This window comes from Triticum urartu, chromosome 3, assembly GCF_003073215.2.
Source record: "Triticum urartu cultivar G1812 chromosome 3, Tu2.1, whole genome shotgun sequence".
In the NCBI taxonomy this organism is placed as follows: Eukaryota; Viridiplantae; Streptophyta; class Magnoliopsida; order Poales; family Poaceae; genus Triticum; species Triticum urartu.
Genome location: NC_053024.1, coordinates 82,897,475 through 82,912,760, shown reverse-complemented (window position 1 = coordinate 82,912,760; position 15,286 = coordinate 82,897,475). Strand labels below are relative to the sequence as shown.

Here is a 15,286-nt window from a genome sequence, read left to right as displayed (position 1 = left end):
TCATGTCCCCTATCTCCTGTTACCATTAACCTTAGACACACAGTTCGGGACCCCCTACCCGAGATCCGCCGGTTTTGACACCGACACACATCACCTGTGCGCATCTCTCGGACTGAGACCACCATCGCCTACCCAAAGCAGGAGCTCCGACCCGCCCCAGGCCCCAATCTGGTCTGCCCGAGCACGATCCCCAGGTCCTGGACATCTCCACCGCGCGGACATCCCATGCCGGCCCGAACCCATGAGAAGAAAGGAGCCACCACCACTCGCACACCAATCACTGTCGCCAGAGCTGCCGCAACATCGCCCATCATTGGTGCACCCACCACAGCCGGAACGCGGCCCCTACCAAACCACAATCGCTGTCAACCACCACTGCAGGTACGCAACAAAGGTTACCAACCCACGCCGACCGTAGCCCGCACACCCTTGTCGGAGTACAAGACTAGGCCTGACCGGAGGCTGGCAAGCACGCTATCACTAGCGACAAGCCGAGCCCCGTCACCACAACGAGCCGAGCTGTCCGTATCCCCGGAAAGGCAGATCCGAGACGCACCCGTCCCATCCCTTCCGATGACATGGTGCGCACCCCCGCAACCCGCAAACCACAACCCTTTCATGCCGCCGCCCACAACCCGCGCCACCCCCGCCGGCTGCTGCCGTGGTGCCGCCACATCTCGTCCACACGTTGCGCCACCAAGCGCCGAACGAGCGAAGGAAGGCACCCCTCCGTCGCCGATGCTAGCCAGGCTTTGCCCGTCAGCGCACCGAGGCTGCAACAAGGACATGAGGGGGCAAGGATGGTGGCCTGGACCGGCGGCTAGGGTTCCGCCGCCCCCCTCCGCCTCCCCTGGCGCTCGTGTGTGTGGGGGGGGGGGGGGGGGGGAGGGGAGCGCACCAATCAGCATCCACGCTTAAGAACTTCACAAATCCGTCGACATTCGAAGGACGAACGAAAAGAAGAGGGACGATCCATGTGATCATTGGGACGGATGATCTTGTAGCAATGCAAGCCCTGAACCGCTGACTGTCAACGAAGATTCAAGATTCAGCAAGTGTGTGGACTAACATTTAGAAAAGAAAAACACTACAGTAAGTCAGATGGAAGCAGTTGAAGCACCAAGTCGGAATCTCCTTGCATCATTCAGCCAACAAAATCACTTTCCCAGCACAGAGACCATTCGCACAGGCATAAATAAAATTCTGAAGTATGATAGCAACATACAAAAGTCAGCAGTCAGCGCACACACACACACATGTTACTACTGACTTGCAGTAGCAACCGATCAACAACAACAACACATGATTCAGGTTACCCCGGACAATGCCCAGGGATTAAACTTCCTGGCTGCTGCAGCAGCTCACAGTATCACATGCAGGGCTCAAGACACACCCTAACTTTGCTGAGTGAAATACCATCAGGTCTGTAATTCAGGCTGCTCCACCGCAGTCAGATCAACTCTCAGATGCAGCACGCCGTCAATGAAGAGGCTGTCGTCCGCAATGAACGTCGACCATGGAACTCCAAAAAGATCATCGCATCCCTCCAGCAAAGACCCGCTGAATGTGTGCCTACCGCCGTACTTGCTCAAGAATTTTCCTGACGATCTTGTCCTTGCAGCAAACTCAATATCGAAACACGACGAGCCTGAGATAGAATTTCCATATATCCCTAACCAGAGGCAAAAGCTGTACAACTCTGTCTCCTCATCCAGTACACAGTTTGCCATGAGATAGAATTTCTGACCTGCGAGATTGAACCAGTCCGACAATATAACTCCTGATGGGAAGAATCCGGAGCATTCGGCGCGCGTTAGATCCATGTAAACTATAACCTGTGGGTAAGGTCGATCAAACGCAACCGCTTTCACATGTTTGGACCCGTAAGTTCGCTCAGCAGATTGCCAATCGAGAGTTGATACATCTGCTGCAAGAGCACCTTCCATCTGGGTTGGGTAAGCTTTGTGGAGGAGGACCTCATTGATGCGCTTGGTTACTTGCTCACGGTCTATATCATCATCAGTGCATGCTAGGATCTCCTGAAGTGCGGCACATGTCATATGACTGAAGCGTACCAGCGGAAGCAAACGGCTGCTCAAGATCTCGCGTCTTTCCTCCGGTTCCAGGTATCGCGCACGGGCCCACTCAAGCAAGAAGTTATATACCGCATCTTCAGATGCTACTTGTATGTCAGTGCTCGAAAAGATCGCCTCGATTCCAGAAAGAGAGATGTTCATCACTTCTTCAAACCTGAAATGGGACAAACCATGCCATGAGTACACTTCATGCACATTACAATGGCCAATGCCTACATTTTTCTCCAAAATGAAAAATAAAAATTGCTCCATCAAATGGGGATCACTCACTTGTCTAAAATCTTGTATTTCTCAGCAAGGAATTCCCTGGCTGCACCTACCACACTCTGAGCTTCAGCAGCCATTGAAAGGGAGCATGGATGGTCAAGGTATAGCAGTGCAGATTCTGTGGTCATAGGCAGGCTTCTGAGCAGCTGACTGCAGTACCGCATGCAAGAAAGAACCTCAAATTTGTCGGCAGCCATTAAGATGTCGAGCAGAAGAGTGGGCTCAATTGTTGTCAACTTTCCACTGTACATGAAGCTTAAAAGCTCCATAAAGGCCTTTTCCTCTGTTCCAAGTAGAATGAAAACAGAAAAATCATAAGAGAACAGTTCAACAAATAAGCAAAAAAAAAGGACACTCTTTTTGTACCCTAAATAATTTTCGAAGTTGACTACTGACTTACAGTATTGACAAACGCTCCATGGGAGATTAACTTTTTTTCCAATCACAGAAAAATTATATGTATACTACTACAGAAAACATACGAGTTGGGAGGAATCCAAGCGATCTCAATCATTCAATACAATCAGATCCAATGGCTGATAATTGCATATGAAAAAATAAACTTAAGAGAGAGTTCCCTACTTAGGAGTGAGTTAATTAATCCACGATTTTCCCACATCGATGACTAAAAGAGACGACACATATCAGTGGATATTTAGATAGTGCATGGTACATGCAATATATACAGTGTGCATGCTGAATTACCAGTAAATTTAAGTGCAGAGACTATAAAAAATAATCTTTTATTTACCATAAATACTCTTATGACAAGAAATAGTAGCACAACCACAGTAGCAAATAAGAATAAAATATAAGAGGAAGAATGTTACAGTTAAGCTATCACATTACCTGAATCAGCAATCCTGATTCTTGGATGCGTCTGATCAGATTCATTCATGCCATTTGAGAAAAGCTAAGAAACATGAAGCTTATCAGAAACTTGAACTGATCATACAAATGTATTTCACATGATTATAAAATTACCTTTATAAAGAAGCGACTTCTTGCAGCAAGAATCGCTGAATTGATATGAAGGGTCTTTACTGTTAAAATTGGTGTACTTGCCATGGTTGAGAAACAGTCTATCTGTCCATTATCAGCTGCAAAATACCAAGATCAGTGAAATACAAGACAACTAGGAGAAGTAAAAGGTAAGCAATTAAACCATTGGACATATTTTTCTTCTGTGAAAATACTTGAAACACTCTGTTCAATGGTGCAGATTCATTTAATCACTCTTCAGTTATGTCGTAAATGGTAAAAATAATATCAGAAAAATTGAACGGCAATTTAGCTGCAGAAAGCAACCTAAGCATGCTTGTAGCTCAGTGAGGAAAGAGATCATAGATGTTATCCCAAGGATCCTACTGGAATTTCATATAACTTCGTCAGATAACTATTTGTCACAAGCCGAACTTAGGCAATGCCTTTTGTAAAGGTTCACTGCAATCTTGACCAGGAATTGTAACATGAATACTAGGATTTCAAAACCTACAATTCCTTAAAGGACATCAAGTAGTAGAACTTTAGGTGTCAGCTGGAATAGCATCTTTTCAAGTTTTCTGAGTCGCATGGTTCGCACCCATTGTCCAGTGGCTAGTCTCAGTTGCAGTGGATTGATTGTATTCTGCTGTTGCAGGGACAGGGGATAGATGTGTTTGAACACCACAGCTAAATCCAAATATTAAATATTTGTTGTATCAATCATCATCAACCATGCCCTCCCGTCGATCGCAGGCACAGCGGCGGCAGCGGCCTTCGCCGCCAGCACGCTGGGAACCACTGGGTATGGCATGGGACATCGTTGCGGCTCAGCCAGTCTTCTAGCGGCAGGGGGCTCAGCTCCCCCCGGCGGTGCCTGCTCGTCGAGCCCCCACCAGCGCGCCGTCGGCCGGGCGCTGGCGAGGCCACCAAGGTGGCCGCGCTCCAGACCATGTGCGTTCTCCTCCGACACCCGCCGGTGCCGCGTTGGAGGAGGAGTCCCCCATGCGCCCGTGGATCCAGGAAATCGCAGGGCCCGTGGATCCGACACCGCCCGCATCGACGACCTTCGCGACGTCCTGGACCGTAAGAGAGGAACCAACGCTTTCGAGGGGGGCACCGGCAGGTGGTGCCCGGTGGATCTTTCCACCAGGAACGACCTCGAGGACTGCCGGGAAGTTGAGACCCCTCGTCAACACTAGGCGTCGCGCCCACCTGGGAGAGATAATTGTATGTATAGTCCTTGTATTTGTTGGCTACGTTTAACCCAGTTCTGGAATTTACGTATTGTTTTAATACGGTTTCGGTACATGAAAATACATGATCAATACAGTTCGCTCTACACACCGCATACGTATCTCGTATTTCTGTAGTGAAGGCCACGTCTGTATGCGGCCCATATGTCAGTGGGCCGAGTGGGCCGAGAAATAAAATGAAAAAAAGGCAAAGGGGGAAGTTGAGACCCCTCGTCAACACTAGGCGTCGCGCCCACCTGGGAGAGATAATTGTATGTATAGTCCTTGTATTTGCTGGCTACGTTTAACTCAGTTCTGGAATTTGCGTATTGCTTCAATACGGTTTCGGTACATGAAAATACATGATCAATACAGTTCCTAAGATTGAAACGTCAGTCCTGGCTCTACACACCGCATACGTATCTCGTATTTCTGTAGTGAAGGCCACGTCTGTATGCGGCCCATATGTCAGTGGGCCGAGTGGGCCGAGAAATAAAATGAAAAAAAGGCAAAGGAGAGATAATTGTATGTATAGTCCTTGTATTTGCTGGCTACGTTTAACTCAGTTCTGGAATTTGCGTATTGCTTCAATACGGTTTCGGTACATGAAAATACATGATCAATACAGTTCCTAAGATTGAAACGTCAGTCCTGGCTCTACACACCGCATACGTATCTCGTATTTCTGTAGTGAAGGCCACGTCTGTATGCGGCCCATATGTCAGTGGGCCGAGTGGGCCGAGAAATAAAATGAAAAAAAGGCAAAGGGGACTCGAACCCACTAGCTGTGCCCAACCACTACCCGAACCGGCCAGCAGACCAAGTGTGTGTTCTTGTTCGGCATGGGGATGCACCATATATTATAAGCATATCACTGTTTCTTTAAAAAGTTATACGTGAATTTTAAAGTATTCATGAGTTTTTATTTTAAAAAAAGTTCATCGATTCACAAAATGTTCATGATTATAAAGTAAAACGTTGTGTCTACAACAAATGTATGTAAATTTTAAAAAATAATCAACACAATGCTTGGGAATTTTAAAAATATAATTCAAAGATTTTAAAAATGTTCACTGATTCAAAAATGTATTGATGGATTCAAAAATGTTCGTCACAAAAAAATTCTGACTCTCAAAAGGTTTTCAAGAAATATTTTGCCTATGGAAAAAAACTTGTTTACGAGTTCCAAAAAACATGTGCGCAGTTTCACAAAAATTCACTAACTTGTAAAGAGCTCATGAATTTAGAAATGTTCACAACTTCAAAAATATGGTGAATATTTTGGGAGTGCATCTCCTCACATATATATAGGGAGTGCAACTTAGAAAACTCCAAAAACATGTTCACAACTTGTACAATAGACTAAATATATATGCATCTCGTCACATATCGCACGCACACACACACACTTAGTATTCATGAATTGATTCTTTTCTGTTCAATTCATGAATTGATTCTTTTATGTTCATTGATACAAAAAATGTTCACGATTCAAAAGTAAAAGTTTGTATATACAAAAAATACTTGAATTTATGAAAATATTCAAGAAAATGGTTGGGATTTAGAAAATTTTATTTCATAAATTTTGAAAAAAATGGTCACTGATTCAAAAAAATAATTGATGAATTAAAAAATTGTTCATCACAGACAGCATCTTTCTTAATTTCAAAAGCTATTCAAGAATTAAACAAAAATGTTCGCCTTTGCAAAAAAACATGATCACGAGTTCCAAAAAAAATGTAAGCCATTTCAAAAATTATTCACGAATTTTTTAAAAGTTCATGAATTAAGAAAAATTTCGTAACTTCAAAAATATGGTCAACATTTTTTTAATTCGATAAAAAAATTTGAATTCGAAAAACATTCAGCCCAATTTTTAAAAAGGTGGACCGCCTTTGGAAAAATAATGAATTAAAAAATATTCACAATTTCAAAACTTCTGTATGCAATACGGCAGACTACGCTGACAAGTTAGTGAATTTTTGTGAAACTGCGCACATGTTTTCTGGAACTCGTAAACAAGTTTTTTTTCATAGGCAAAATATTTCTTGAAAACCTTTTGAGAGTCAGAATTTTTTTTGTGACGAACATTTTTGAATCCATCAATACATTTTTCAACCAGTGAACATTTTTAAAATCTTCGAATTATAATTTTAAAATTCCCAAGCATTGTGTTGATTATTTTTTAAAATTTGCATACATTTGTTGTAGACACAACGTTTTACTTTATAATCATGAACATTTTTTGAATCGATGAACTTTTTTTTAAATAAAAACTCATGAATATTTTAAATTTCACGTATAATTTTTTAAAGAAACAGTGATATGCTTATAATATATGGTGCATGCCCATGTCAAACAAGATCACGCACTTGGTCTGGTGGCCGGCTCGGGTAGTGGTTGGGCACAGCTAGTGGGTTCGAATCCCCCTTTGCCTCTTTTTTTCATTTTATTTCTCGGCCCACTCGGCCCACTGACATATGGGCCACATACAGACGTGGCCTTCACTACAGAAATACGAGATACGTATGCGGCGTGTAGAGCCAGGACTGACGTTTCAACCTCAAGGACCGTATTGATCACGTATTTTCATGTACCGGGACCGTATTGAAGCAATACGCAAGTTCTAGGACTGAGTTGGACGTGGCCAGCAAGTACGAGGACTATAGATGCAAGACGTCGCGGGGCGGGACCTGACCAGAACGGGCAACTCCAAAGTGCGACCCCAACATGCCGCGATGCGAACCTGATCAAACGGACGTCATCACCGAGGGGCGGGTCAGGAGAAGGACAAGGGTGGATGTGGCGCGCGTCCGTATCATGCGCGCGTCGACGGAAATCCGGCCCAAATTCAGGCTAGAAATGGGTCCCGGACAGATGAAAAAGGATGGTCGTTTGTTTGTGTCGGCACATTGGGCCATTTTTTGTGTCCATTTCGGTCTAAATGGACATGCACAGACAAAATGCGTCGGCATGTTGGAGTTGTCATTAGATGGTTTCCATCCACCTTTTTCATGACGGATGGATTCAGCGACACAGTTAAAGAGATAGCATTGCACTGCTGAAGGGCAACGCCACCAATTCCTATGAAATACACGGTGCCTAGGCAGGCTAGGCCCGGGCAGATCGAGAGGAGGGGGCATTTGACCCCGATCACACCACATGCGCTAAAGAGTGTATACTATGGCTGCTCTCATGTTAAATAAGGGGCAAACTGGAGCCTCAAGGGAGGAGGAAAACCTTGTTATCACACACACACACACCACTTGTCTTCAGAAGCAAGAACTAGCACTAGGACGTCGAGTGTTACACCTTCTTGCTGACATGAACCTGGATAAACAAAGGCTCAATCTCTCAAGTGATCTGAAGTGTTTGACCCCCGACTGAATCTCTAAAAGGGGATCCCCACAATCTCCGATCTTGACGATCACCCATCGACATAAGATCTCACGTGCAAAACTTATACTAGCAGTCTGGTGTAATCGCATATGTGCTAGTGCCAAATTTATCTCTATGCAACAAGTATTTGAACTACTTGAACAAAAGTAGTTATCAAGCAGGCTAACAATGACCTTAAGGCCTCATTTGGCAGCAGGGGATGGGATCCCGATCCATTCCTTGGAAACTCCCACCCGGTGGTAGACCTTCCCCGGTTTTTCCGCCGTACCATTTGGTCGAGAGGTGGAACAGAAAATTTTCTTCGCTTTCTCGTGAATTCCCTGGGAGGAAAAAATGTCTTTCCACTCGTGGATGGAGTTCCTCGTCTCTTACACGTTGTCTCTAGAGAAGTTAGCGCACTCCTGCCCGTGACCCTGACGCCGGTCTGTGCTAGAGGACAAACTTTTCCCCGTCTTTCCCCCATCGTGAGTGAACCAAATGGTGGTAAGCGGGGCCGTGGTTTTCTACCACGAATTCCTGTGTGATGGGAAAAATCCCTATTGTGGATTGTCTCCCCCGGGTCCTATATCCCCTACGTCCAAACAAAGCCTAAATGTTTCGATGCACACAAAACAAACTAACATAGGTGAACAAAGAAAATGTCGCACTAACATAGGTGTACACCACATCAACACACGCACAAGCACATAACTTATGGATTCCCTCTGTTGCCCCCATGTTACACTAACACGGTAAACTGCCTGAATGAAGGGTCAGCCTGAGATGAAACAAAATTACCCGACCATTTCAAATCAAATCAAATCAAGCGCAACAACCCCATATGCCCACACAAATTAACGTATGCATCGAATTAAATATGCATGCAATTCCAAATGGCCAAACATATCGAACCCAGGGGTGGGATCCACGCACCTTTCTTATTGTCATCGCCTATGAGGAGAGACCCTCCATTGACGTCGCCGCCGGTGATGACCTCTATCTGCATCACCATGTTGGAAAAGACCTCCGAATTGAAGGCGAACTCAAAGTTGGGCACCCCGACGCGAGATGATAACTCTAGGTCCATCTCGGCCTCCACCTCCGCCGACACCAACACAGTCATCATGTTTTCGCCGCCGGCCATGCACTCCGCACCTATAAAAGAGGAAGCACGCGTATGGGACCGTGGAGGTTGATCCCGGCTCGCGGAGGATTCTTCGAGAAGACAAGAGAACAAGGTCGACCGGGATGATTTAACTTTATTTGAGGGATCCTGGATGGGTTTGCTTGTCACACTTATCTTAATCATAATGGTTTTTATAATTGTGGTTGCTATTAATTGCTACAGGTGAGAGCACAAGTAACGCCAAAATGAACTCCGCGTTTAGGGATGCGGGCAAACGACCCATGAGCCCTTCGATCGCAATCACGCGGTTGCGTAGAGTCGTGGGCAATAATTAGCTATTTAATGGGCAGGTTTCCGTTTCCACTCGATTTGCGGTTCGTGTAGGGTAGGTGGGCGTTGACCGCATTTTGCTCTCTCGCGTGATCTATTTTTTCATATGACGTGGTCGGTCCAATGAACGTCTTACTATTTCTTTTGCCAAAAATGATGCAAGTGTTGGAGTCGATCTCATGACTCTGCCATTGAGATTAGCGGCACTAGCCATTTGGGCTAGCACCACTGTTGGTAAAAAATTTGAACTACAACTTTATTTGTACGCAAAAGCTATAAGACAAACAATAAAATTCCTTCTAAGGGAAAAGTAATGCAGGGTAGAGATTTTATCCAAAGTTGTTAGAAACAGGCCAAAGCATCCACCATGATCTAGTAGCCAACTCATCACTAATTCTTTTTGTAAGTGAAAAAAGTTGAAAGTGGATTTATATTTATAGTGAAATAGTATTTCTAAAGATTGTAGTATCTCTTGCATATTTATAAAGTGGATTACACTACTTCACAAATACTCCCTCCACCCCATAATATAAGACATTTTTGCAAGTTGTTTTAGCTTGCAAAAACATTTCATATTTTGGGACGGAGGGAGCAGTATTTTTCGCATATCTTACACTTCTTCACACTTCTACTAATGATGGTTGAAAGTTGAAAGTGGATTTATATTTAAATAGTATTTCTTGCATATAGTTCATTTGAAGCGTTGTAAGCTGGAAGTGGATTTATATTTAAATAGTATTTTTGGTGTGATGGAAATGTGATTAGTGGAACTAATGATGGTTGCTAAGGTGTAACTAGGGTCATTGGTTCCTCGGAGATTGATCGAGGAGATGGTTAACACCCCCCCACACACACACACACTACAGAATGGTAAAAGGCGTGGTTTTCTGGCGAATCGAAGCTTTGGTTTCAATTTATTCGAGTCATAGAAAAACCGCGCTATCAAGAGGGGTCGAGCAACCTTCAAGCCTTGTTAGCAGCCACCATTCCCAAACCTCTTTTTTTCTCAACACTTTATATTCACTACTGCAGGATGCTGCTAACGCGGCACTACGATCAGAGACCCTTTGACGAAACTGTGTGCGATGCATTAAACGCAAAAGGTGATGTAAACTAACCATAAAAAAGATGCAAACCATTTGCGATGAAGGATACATCAAACACGGTTCATATTTTAGTTGTGTGTGCGATGATGGGCATACGGTTCAGTTCAATGAACTATTTGCGATGAGGCAAACAAAAAAACAGGCAAACAGATGAAGGCATGTGTGATATACGGCATATAGTTCACTCGGATAAACTATTTATGATGAGGCGGAACAACAGAAACGGGCAGCCAGATGAAGGTGTGTGTGATATACGGCATACAGTTCACTCGGATGAACTGTTTGCGTTGGGCCAAGAGAACAAAAACGGTTCAACTTAACAAGATGTGTGTGACACGCGGCAAACAGGTCTGTAATCGAAAATGTGTGGGAAGACCGATAACAACACATACGATTCCTGTTAACAAGCCGCGTGTGTTGTGAGCAAACGATTGATGGTATCACTGGTACAGCGAGGTGCTATACAAACAGTTTTTAACCCCTTTCCACGATGGTGTTCGGAACCGTCACCTAGTGAGTGACTGCGATAGGGGGGTCCTTCCCACACGACCCAGAAACCGTCGGGGATATGCCCTCCTGGCACACACGCTCGGTAAAATGGGGTCGTGTGCGACCGGCGAGCGACCAAATACGGTTATACATACAGTAGTGCTAAAAAATACAATTATACAAGCGAAATCGTTTTCGGTCGTAAGTACACCCCACACAGTCAGTCGCCGCTAAACGTTTCTGTTCGTATATACATCCCACACAGTCACTCCAAGGAAAATGTTTGCACAAGGTGGCGTAACGCAAATAGTTTTCAAAAGAATGTTGTGTGTGATTATTCATTGATCCAACACAGTTTATTCCTACAAATTATGTGCGTTGCCTGAGGTCATCGCCCATGGTGTTTTATCAATAACCGTTTGCAATAGGAAAACCCAATTAGCAGGCTAATTTACCTATTATTAGTAATCCATTTATTAATCTAATTGACATTCATATTAAGCACATAATATATTTCATTTCCATATTAAGGAAGCAGAATTTCATAATTGAAATACATCTGAGTATAACATGATATAGCTTCAGCACTCAGCTACCCAATTACACAACTGCACCAACACCAAGTTTCACATGCAACATCTAGAACCTTTCGGAATTAGCATCATAGACGGTACATAGACAGATGCATCTCATCTGGAAAATTGCTGAAGCGGAAGGCGAATATTGAGCCTTCATTCATGTTCAAGGTCTTTGCAACTTTAGGCCAGTGTCTGTAGATGATTGTGAAGGAAATATGCCCTAGAGGCAATAATAAAGTTATTATTTATTTCCTTATATCATGATAAATGTTTATTATTCATGCTAGAATTGTATTAACCGGAAAAATAATACATGTGTGAATACATAGACAAACAGAGTGTCACTAGTATGCCTCTACTAGACTAGCTCGTTAATCGAAGATGGTTATGTTTCTTAACCATGAACAAAAGAGTTGTTATTTGATTAACGGGATCACATCATTAGAAGACTGATGTGATTGACTTGACCCATTCCGTTAGCTTAGCACTCGATCGTTTAGTATGTTGCTATTGCTTTCTTCATGACTTATACATGTTCCTATGACTATGAGATTATGCAACTCCCGTTTACCGGAGGAACACTTTGTGTGCTACCAAACGTCACAACGTAACTGGGTGATTATAAAGGAGCTCTATAGGTGTCTCCAAAGGTGAATGTTGGGTTGGCGTATTTCGAGATTAGGATTTGTCACTCCGATTGTCGGAGAGGTATCTCTGGGCCCTCTCGGTAATGCACATCACATAGGCCTTGCAAGCATTACAACTAATAAGTTGGTTGCAAGATGATGCATTATGAAACGAGTAAAGAGACTTGCCGATAACGAGATTGAACTAGGTATTAAGATACCGACGATCGAATCTCGGGCAAGTAACATACCGATGACAAAGGGAACAACGTATGTTGTTATGCGGTCTGACCGATAAAGATCTTCGTAGAATATGTGGGAGCCAATATGAGCATCCAGGTTCCGCTATTGGTTATTGACCGGACACGTGTCTCGGTCATGTCTACATTGTTCTCAAACCCGTAGGGTCCGCACGCTTAAGGTTTCGATGACAGTTATATTATGAGTTTATGAGTTTTGATGTACCGAAGGAGTTCGGAGTCCCGGATGAGATCAGGGACATGACGAGGAGTCTAGAAATGGTCGAGACGTAAAGATCGATATATTGGACGACTATATTCGGACATCGGAAAGGTTCCGAGTGATTCGGGTATTTTCGGAGGTACCGGGGAGTTACGGGAATACAAGGAAGAAGCAATGGGCCTTAATGGGCCTTAGTGGAAAGGACCAGGAGGTGGCGCGCGCCCCTCCCAAGCCCAGTCCGAATTGGACAAGGGGTTTGGGGCACGGCCCCTCTCCCCCTTCCTTCCCCTCTTCCCCCCTTTTCCCCCCTTCTCCTAGTTGGACTAGGAAAGGTGGAAACCTACTCCAACTAGGAGTAGGAATCCTACTCCTCCTTGGCGCGCCCACAAGGGCCAGCCGGCCTCCCCCTTGCTCCTTCATATACGGGGGTAGGGGGCACCCCATAGACACACAAGTTGATCTTCGTGATCGTTCTCTTAGCTGTGTGCGGTGCCCCCCTCCACCATAATCCTCGATAATATTGTAGCGGTGCCTAGGCGAAGCCCTGCGACGGTAGAACATCAAGATCGTCACCACGCCATCGTGTCCGGGGATCGGCGTCCGGGGATCGTCATCGAGCTGAACGTGTGCTAGAACTCGGAGGTGCCGTAGTTTCGGTGCTTGATCGGTCGGGCCGTGAAGACGTACGACTACATCAACCGCGTTGTGCTAACGCTTCCGCTTTCGGTCTACAAGGGTACGTAGATCACACTCTCCCCTCTCGTTGCTATGCATCACCATGATCTTGCGTGTGCGTAGATTTTTTTTGAAATTACTACGTTCCCCAACAGTGGTATCAGAGCCTAGGTTTTATGTGTTGATGTTATATGCACGAGTAGAACACAAGTGAGTTGTGGGCGATATAAGTCATACTGCTTACCAGCATGTCATACTTTGGTTCGGCGGTATTGTTGGACGAAGCGGCCCGGACCGACATTACGCGTACGCTTACGCGAGACCGGTTCTCCCGATGTGCTTTGCACAAAGGTGGCTAGCGGGTGACAGTTTCTCCAACTTTAGTTGAACCGAGTGTGGCTACGCCCGGTCCTTGCAAAGGTTAAAACAACACCAACTTGACAAACTATCGTTGTGGTTTTGATGCGTAGGTAAGATTGGTTCTTGCTTAAGCCCGTAGCAGCCACGTAAAACTTGCAACAACAAAGTAGAGGACGTCTAACTTGTTTTTGCAGGGCATGTTGTGATGTGATATGGTCAAGACATGATGCTAAATTTTACTGTATGAGATGATCATGTTTTGCAACCAAGTTATCGGCAACTGGCAGGAGCCATTTGGTTGTCGCTTTATTGTATGCAATGCAATTGCGCTGTAATGCTTTACTTTATCACTAAGCGGTAGCGATAGTCCTGGAAGCATAAGATTGGCGAGACGACAACGATGCTACGATGGTGATCAAGGTGTCGCGCCGGTGACGATGGTGATCACGACGGTGCTTCCAAGATGGAGATCACAAGCACAAGATGATGATGGCCATATCATATCACTTATATTGATTGCATGTGATGTTTATCTTTTATGCATCTTATCTTGCTTTGATTGACGGTAGCATTTTAAGATGATCTCTCACTAATTATCAAGAAGTGTTCTCCCTGAGTATGCACTGTTGCAAAAGTTCTTCGTGCTGAGACACCACGTGATGATCGGGTGTGATAGGCTCTATGTTCAAATACAACGGCTGCAAAACAGTTGCACACGCGGAATACTCAGGTTATACTTGACGAGCCAAGCATATACAGATATGGCCTCGGAACACGGAGACCGAAAGGTCGAGCGTGAGTCATATAGTAGATATGATCAACATAGTGATGTTCACCATTGAAACTACTCCATCTCACGTGATGATCAGACATGGTTTAGTTGATTTGGATCACGTGATCACTTAGAAGATTAGAGGGATGTCTTTCTAAGTGGGAGTTCTTAAGTAATATGATTAATTGAACTTTAAATTTATCATGAACTTAGTCCTGGTAGTATTTTGCAAATTATGTTGTAGATCAATAGCTCGCGTTGCTGCTTCCCTGTGTTTATTTTGATATGTTCCTAGAGAAAATTGTGTTGAAAGATGTTAGTAGCAATGATGCGGATTGGATCCGTGATCTGAGGTTTATCCTCATTGCTGCACAGAAGAATTATGTCCTTGATGCACCACTAGGTGACAGACCTATTGCAGGAGCAGATGCAGACGTTATGAACGTTTGGCTAGCTCAATATGATGACTACTTGATAGTTTAGTGCACCATGCTTAATGGCTTAGAATCGGGACTTCAAAGACGTTTTGAACGTCATGGACCATATGAGATGTTCCAGGAGTTGAAGTTAATATTTCAAGCAAATACCCGAGTTGAGAGATATGAAGTCTCCAACAAGTTCTATAGCTAAAAGATGGAGGAGAATCGCTCAACTAGTGAGCATGTGCTCAGATTGTCTGGGTACTACAATCGCTTGAATCAAGTGGGAGTTAATCTTCCAGATAAGATAGTGATTGACAGAATTCTCTAGTCACCATCACCAAGTTAGTAGAACTTCGTGATGAACTATAATATGCAAGGGATAA

General features: G+C 44.3%; 1 protein-coding gene across 1 annotated transcript; it reads right to left on the bottom strand.

Moving 5' to 3' along the window:
• Positions 1-1,184: 1,184 nt before the first annotated feature.
• On the bottom strand, positions 1,185-4,549 carry LOC125543003 (BTB/POZ domain-containing protein POB1-like). Its single transcript, XM_048706249.1, has 5 exons — positions 3,946-4,549; positions 3,348-3,463; positions 3,213-3,276; positions 2,367-2,646; positions 1,185-2,250 (listed from the first exon to the last, which is right to left on the bottom strand). Exons 1-5 carry the CDS (start codon positions 3,947-3,949, stop codon positions 1,419-1,421), a joined length of 1,296 nt encoding a protein of 431 aa, XP_048562206.1. The 5' UTR covers positions 3,950-4,549; the 3' UTR covers positions 1,185-1,418.
• Positions 4,550-15,286: the final 10,737 nt, after the last annotated feature.